Source organism: Chrysemys picta, chromosome 1 (assembly GCF_011386835.1).
Source record: "Chrysemys picta bellii isolate R12L10 chromosome 1, ASM1138683v2, whole genome shotgun sequence".
NCBI lineage: Eukaryota > Metazoa > Chordata > Testudines > Emydidae > Chrysemys > Chrysemys picta.
This window is the reverse complement of record NC_088791.1, coordinates 307,716,382-307,724,021: the sequence shown is the minus strand read 5'-3', so window position 1 is coordinate 307,724,021 and position 7,640 is coordinate 307,716,382. Positions and strand designations below refer to the sequence as shown.

General features: G+C 52.7%; 1 protein-coding gene across 1 annotated transcript; it reads left to right on the top strand.

The window, feature by feature from the left end:
• The first annotated feature begins 3,002 nt into the window (after positions 1-3,002).
• On the top strand, positions 3,003-6,312 carry LOC101939883 (enhancer of mRNA-decapping protein 4-like). The gene is given in 3 exon segments (XM_042842912.2): positions 3,003-4,809; positions 4,811-5,316; positions 5,319-6,312. Coding segments are annotated over 3 exon segments (2,604 nt in total). The 5' UTR covers positions 3,003-3,049; the 3' UTR covers positions 5,657-6,312.
• The last annotated feature ends 1,328 nt before the right edge of the window (positions 6,313-7,640 follow it).

Here is a 7,640-nt window from a genome sequence, read left to right as displayed (position 1 = left end):
CTGATTAATTATGACGCTCTCATAACAAATATTAACACTGCAGAGGAGGAATTACTTAATTTCTATTCAACCATTTGGAAATCTAATCACTGTAAGCATGGGAAAATCAAGATGGACAAACAGAGACATTGCACCACTATTGCAAATGAGCTCTGCCAGGTAGTAAAGTCGTCAGGCATTTATCTTAACCAAAAGAAAAGGAAAAGAAAGAAAACAGAAAAAGAGTCCATAAGCACATGTTGTCCTCCCATATGTGCACATAACTCCGATTGACACAAATAGGAATGGGACAAACACACATGGCGAGCTCTCTAGCATTCCTTTCTTCTCCCACATCCCATAGTGTGAATTATAAATCAGAGGATGTGTGTTTGTGTGTGTGTGAAGAGAAACACTGAGGGCTTGTCAACACTGCAAAGTTAAGTCAACATAAGGTGGCTTACGTTGACCTAAATATGGAGGTGTACACACTGCAATGCTCCTCCCTCCGCTTTAGCTCTCCTGCTACCAGTGCTTAATTTGTAATGAAAGAGGTGCTGGAGCTCAAGCAATTAGGTGCCAGGCCAGCAGGGCTCAAGCATTTATTTTATTTTCATCACGGATGCAGCAAACCGAGAGGTGCCGGGGCTAGGAACTGCCAATCCTAGAGGTGCCAGGGCTCAGCCCTGGCAAGCCCTGGCACAAATTAAGCACTGCCTGCTACACTGATATAATAAAATCACCTCATCAAGAGACACTGCATTGCTTTTACGTCACCCTAAGTGGTTCCAGGAGATGTCCCACAATGCCCACCGTGATTGCTTTGGTCACCAGTTTGAACTCCGCTGCGCTGCAGCCAGGTACACAGGTATGCACTCCTCCCCTTTCAAAGCCCCAGGAAGTTTTGAAATTGCTCTTCCTGTTTGTGATGTGGAGAGCTCATATAGCAACTGCCCAGATGAGCATCCTTGCAGCAACCATGCTCCTGCCTGGAGTACATGGGAGGTGGTGGATCTCCTGGGTCTGTGGGGAGAGGAGGCTCTGCAGCAAGGGAGGCAGGTATCATAGGCTGGGGGAGGCTGTGCCTTCCCAAACAGCCAAGTGTGGTCCCACCCACACTCCGCCCCCAGCCCTCCCTTCCTGCTTCCACTTGCCACAGCCGCCCCAGTCTAGCCTGGGGTGGGGGCTGGTGGCTATGGTGTGGGAGGCTCTGGGCTGGGGCCGAGGACGCAGAAGGGGCACGGCCTCGGAAGGGGAAGATGCGACTTTGGACATTTCTTGTAAACACAATTACAAGATAGAGGTGTAAGGCGCATTCCTTCTTGCAACTAAGTCAAAATGGGAGGGGGGGCGGTTGCTATTAACTTCATTGGGATCAATATTTGCTTTATAATAATGAATAGTCTAGTAAATAAAGAAAAAAAATAAAAAATAAGTTTTTAAAACTCCTTTTCATCAGGCCTAATCAAGCTTAAAAATGGGTATGCTTTTGAGGTGGGAATGGTGGAAGGTAGAGCAACATATAGAATGGTAATTAATTAGAGCCTATAATAAATTGAGAGATAGTATAGCTCAAAGTAGACAGTTAACCAAATCAAAATGGGGTTAGAGTTCCTCTCCTTAATAGCTCCCTCTGGATTACAGTGACAAAGGGCTCTGTAGACCCTTTGTTTTTTTATAATATTTTTGATTGACAGAGCCTCTAGTCATTAGTAATCCAGACAGAGCATTTGAGGAGAGGAACACCAATCCATGCCTTGTACCTTTCTCCCCTCCCATCCTTTCCTTTGATCTTTGAATTTAATTATGAATTAAATCCCTGCATTATACATAATGTCACTCTACATAACTCTTCGGCGAAGGCCTGATGAAGAGCATGGTTCCTGAAAGCTTGCTCCTATTTAAACTATGGTTAGTTATCATGATATGAAAGGGACACTGAAGTCAAATTTGGCCCAGAATTTAGGTGTTGTAAAACAAAGATCATTAAAAACAATTTTCAAAATATTCCCTGGCGGAGTTTGCAACCAAATGTTACAGTGTTGTATCAGTGTATGCAAATCTAATGGAAACAGGTCTACTCATGGCAACAAAGGTCTGCAGAGCCAGGTGTAAGGGATTATGGGACTGTGGGTCCCCAGAGAGTCCTCAGACTGCAGCCACCACCTGGCAGCTCACTGGTACCAGAAGAGAGTGTAGACTGGTGAACCCTCGCTCACCACCCACAAAGTATTTGATTGGAAGAGATGTCTGACCTCTCCAATTGGCTCAGACTTGCTATTTAAGCCAGAAGAAGGCACAAACATTGTCTGAGCAACTAGGTGAATGATTCTGCATGATTGCTACAATGGACACTGCCTTTTTGCCTGACTCCTGAGCCCTGCCTTCCTGGTTCCTGCCCGCCTGCTTTGTTCCAGATCCATTCGCTTGACTCCTGACTCCTTCTCTGGCTCCGAGTCCCAGCTCTGGATCCTGGCTCCCAACTCCTGCTCTGACCATTAGGCCTAGTCCCCACTGCTTTGACCAGGTCTGACACCAGGCCTCTCCTCTAGGGTGACCAGATAGCAAATGTGAAAAATCGGGGCAGAGGGTGGGGAGTAATAGGAGCCAATATAAAAAAAGCCCCAAATATCAGGACTGTCCCTATAAAATCGGGACATCTGGTCACCCTACTCTCCTCGGCTTCTTCACGAAGAGCAGAAGGAAGGGAGAGTGGGAGGAGCAGAAGAGAGAGGGATGAGGAGGCTGTGCAGAAGGGAGAGCTAGAAGGAAAGGGAGAGTAAAGAAGAGAAGGATGGGAGGGATTCTCCCATCAGCGCAGGTAATCCACCTCCTGAGAGGCGGTAGCTAAGTCGACTGAAGAATTCTTCCATTGACCTAGTGCTGTCTACACCGGGGGTTAGGTTGGTATTGCTACATCTCTCAGCGGTAGGTATACTGATGGAAGTTCCTTATGTAGACCAGCCCTTTGTCTACAATACAGAACCTAAATCAGGAGCACTGGATCAGGGGCAGCTCCAGGCACCTGCAGGATGTGCAGATCCGATTCCAACCTCTTCATAGTCCAGATATGGCTGCACCGATCCCTCCCCACAGCTCCCATGAAGATTTCACGTTTCCAGACCACCTGGCTGACCTGGGCGCAGAAGGGCTGGGATCGGAGAAGGGGTCCGTCCATGGCTCCCAACCAGACTTACGGCGCATTGCAGACCTGCCCGTGCCAGCGGATTTTCTTGCCCTCTCCAATGATGCCAAACCCAAGCTGATGACCCCAGATGCGTTCATGACCCCAAGCACATCTCTTCAGCAGATTGCCATGTCACCGGGAAGCAGCGTCACTTCCCTGACTGCAGTCACAGCCATGAGCAGCGCTTCCGTCACTGACCCCGCTGTGCCCAGGCCATCTGAGGACCTGACTTTGAGTCCAAAGACGCAGTTGGACACCAGCCTGACGCTGAGCAGCACTAGCAGCAGTCTCCAGACGAGTCCTAGGAACCATTCAGTCCTTATCCCTGGACTCCCTGACAAGCTGACCCCAAAGGCCTCAGTCCCGGTCACTCCAGCAAACCCCCCTCTGGCTCTGGAGCTGCAGGAAGTGGAGCCCCTTGTGGTAGCTCAGGCCTCACCCACCCGTGAGCGCTCCCCAGACATCATTTCCTCGGCCTCCACGGCCATGTCCCAGGATATCCCAGAGATCGCCTCTGAGACGCTGCAGCGCAGCTTTGCCACAGCCCCGGCCGGGCTCCCTGCAGAGGTGCTGGAGCCCAACCACCATGCGGACAGCATGGCCTCGGCCGCCTCGGCCTTGCACTTGCTGTCCCCAAGGAACCGGCACAGCTCCGAGCACAGCCAGCACTCCCTGGACATGGCCCCCGGGGAGGTGGACAGGCTGACCACACCCTCATTACTGGAGACTGCTTTAACTCAGGAAAATGCATCTTCCAACAGCATCGTGAGCCGGCCATGGCCAGCGGCCCCCGACATCACCAGGGAAACCAGGAACAGCACAGCAGACAGCCCAAGGGATGACATTGCAGAGAAGCACAAGAGCTCTTCCTATCACAGGCACAGCTACCACCTGCTGCAGCACGACAGCCAGGATGCCAGCGCGGAGCAAAGTGACCATGATGATGAAGTTGCAAGTTTGGCTTCTACATCAGGCAGGTTTGGTGCTAAAGTATCTGCACAGAGGCTGCCTGTGAAGGACTGGAAAGCCAAGGTGTCCCCTCGGGATTCCCCCAAGCTCAAACGGAAGGGCAAGAAAGATGACGGAGATGTGACCCAGTCCCCAAGGTCATGTGATCACCAGGTGACCGCCGAGTGCCAGGATGAGCTGATGTCTCTGCTGCGGAGCCAACAGAGGGAGCTCACAGAGCTGAGACAGAACCAGATGGAACTAATGCAGAGACTCACTGACCACCTGGATGCTGTGCAGAGCTCCCTCATGGGTCACATGGAACGAGTGATTGATTCTCAGCAAGAACAAGAGCAGCGGAGGCTGGACCAAGCTCTGACAGAGGGGCAGCAGCGGAACGGGCAGCTCCAGGAGCAGCTGTCCCAGCAGCTCTCGCAGTCCCTCTCCACTGCTGCGTGCAATCTCCTGGAGAGGACCATCCGCGAGGAGATGAAGAAGATGGTGCCCCAGTGCATTTCCAAGAGCCTGGACCCTGTCACTGGCCAGCTAAGCAATACGATTGCCGCCAAGCTCACGGCTGTCGAGGGGACATTGAAGGAAAACGTCACCAAGCTAGTGAAATCAAAGAACCTGACAGATGCCATTGCGAGGGCAGCAGCGGATGCTCTGCAGGGGCCTATCCAGTCAGCGTACAGGGTTCCAGAGCGTTGTGTTGCTGACGTTTGAGAAGACCTGCCAGTCCATGTTCCCGCAAATCAACGACACCTTCAAGCAGGGGACGCAGGAATATATCCAGCAGCTCGAGACTCACATGAAGAACAAGATGGCGTGCGAGCAGGAGGCCCAAGACTCCTTGCGGGGCCAGCTTCGGCAGCTGATCAGCACCTTCCAGAGCAGCACAGATCAGCTGGCCTCCACCATCACCACCAGCGTGCACACCGAAGTGCAGCATCAGCTGCACATCATTGTGGGCAACATGCAGGACTCTATTCTGACCCAGGTGCAGAGGGTCATCAAGGGAGAGGTGAGCCTGGCCATGAAGGAGCAGCAAGCGGCCATCACCTCGAGCATCGTGCAGACCATGCGCTCTGCAGCAGGCACGCCCATCCCCTCTGCTCACCTGGACTTCCAGTGTCAGCAGATTCACGTCCTGCAGCTGCTGCAGCAGGGCCGCCTCAACCAGGCTTTCCAGCAGGCTCTCACGGCAACCTGGTCCTATACGTCTGTGAGACGGTGGATCGTCAGCAGATGTTTGGACAGCACCCATGTCCACTCTCCCAGCCCGTCCTCCTATCTCTCATTCAGCAGCTCTCCTCAGATCTGGGCACCTGCACCAAACTGAAACTGAACTACCTGGAGGAGGCAGCGATGCACCTGGACTACAGCGACCCCATCACCCGAGACCACATGGGGCTGGTCAAGAACCAGGTGCGGCAGAAGCTCTTCCAGTTCCTGCAGGCGGAGCCCCACAACACCCTGAGCAAGCCGGCCTGCCGCCTCATGATCATGCTTCAGGGCCTGGTCACCCCCAGCATGACCTAACGGCGCCCGGCTGCCCTGTGGGTTGCTGCACGGGAGCCCACCCTGCAGAGCCAGTAGTTACTAACCCCGTGTGGCTTGTGTTAAGAGCGCTTGCCAGGTAAATGTGTGGTGTCGCTAAGGCTAACGACAGCTGTGTATAGCCCCAAATAATCACTCCACGCCCACTTGGCTTCTTTTCTTAAACAGCCTCTTCAGGGAGCGCTGGGCCTCTCGGCACCCACCCCCGTCCATCCCTGAGTCACCACCACCTGTCACATGGCAGCGCGGCCATTCCATTGCTTCCCCCTTGAGTTGGGCGTTTGCTCCCAGGAGTGGAGGAGAGGGGAGCGGGGATGGGGCTGTGAGCTGGGCACGCATTCCTCACTCCCGGGAGGGGGCTCCAGGCTGAAGTTCAGGAGCCCACAGAATCCTTCCCAGCCAGATAGGGGGGAAATGGTTTCTGTTAGCCCCTTGGTTCCCACAGTGGCACTGGCTTAGCAACAAGAAGCCTGGCTAGTCCCCCATGCAGGGCGAGTCAGGCACCAGCAGGGGGCAGTGTGTGCACATCTCCTGCATCGGTTCTGAAGGGCGAGCCAAGCGGGGCAGGTTGGTCAGGGAGCATCATGTTGTGAGCTCCTCCCGTGTGCTGGGGCATGTCCATGGATCAGACCTTTTCTTCAGTTTGGATTTTACACACGGTCTGGGGCGGCAAGCTGCGGGGGGTGGCCTGCCGGTCGCCATAAGGACGGAAGTCAGGCAGCCTTCGGCAGCATGCCTGTGGGAGGTCCGCCGGTCCTGCGGCTTTGGCGGCAATTTGGCAGTGGGTACGCCGAAGGCACGGGTCCGGCAAATCACCCACAGGCATGCCGCCGAATCTGCGGTCCGATGGACCTCTGGCAGGCATGCCACAGAAGGCTGCCTGACTGCTGTGCTTGGGGTGGCAAAAAAAATAGAGCCGCCCCTGCACTGGATCCTGGGTAGAAATGGGGGGGCACAAGGCCCCCCCCCCCTCTGTGGCCACACCTCTGCTCCTCCTCAACCCTCTGAGGTCCCGGCCCCCAGGCCGGAAGCCAGAGCTGAGCTGTGGTAAGAGCCGCCCAGGGAGCCCAGGCTGCTGTGGGGAGCCCCGGATGCTCCACCTGCCCTGGGGGGGGGGGGGGGAGGGGGAGGGTGCCCAAGTGCAGCCCCAAGCCCCTGTCCCCATCCCCCAGGGTGTAGAATTTGGCCTCCATGCCCTTCCCATTCTCCTGAGAAATGTTACTGTGATAGTATGATGTATCTTTTGATGTGTAAGGAGCTTTTTAGAAATAGGTTCATGTCTTCTGCTGGCTGGGCTAGGGGTTGCCTGTACTGCTTGACAATGTTTTGTACTCTCTGCTGTGTTTATCCTTCGTAAGTGTACAGCTTAAACAGACCTCTTAAGTACTTGCACAATATTGGTTTATCTTTTTGTTTTTGCTGGCTCGCAGAAGGTTTGTTTGTCTTTGGCACTCACCTGACTGCATTACTGAATAGTCTGTTGCCTGAAGACCAGTTCAAGAAAGCACCGTGAAACTGAGTACACCACATGGTGATAGTTGCTGGCATGGGTCCAGTCCAGTTTCAGTAAGAACATTAGTCATGCTTTTTACCAGAAATGCCTTCAGTAACCACCAAGTATTTGAGAGGGTGTTTTTTTTTCATTTCCTCTGCATGTTGTTTTTGACTTTAACCATTTTTTATTCTCAGGGGAACATCAGCTTTTAGTAACTGAACCTGACCTTTGCTTCACAGATACATACTCAACAAATGGAATGCAAGGCATTTAGCTCTGACAAAAATGTTAGCAGAGCTGGATCCCAAGGTCTCTGTTCATCCATCAACAATGAGATTCTCCTGTTACTTTCCTATCAGTCATCCTTCTTAAAGGGCCAGTGCCACGATAAAAAAAATAATTAAAAAAAATTCCTTTTGCTACACGTTAAATTTCAGATGATTGAAATTGAATACCTTTTTAAAATCTCAC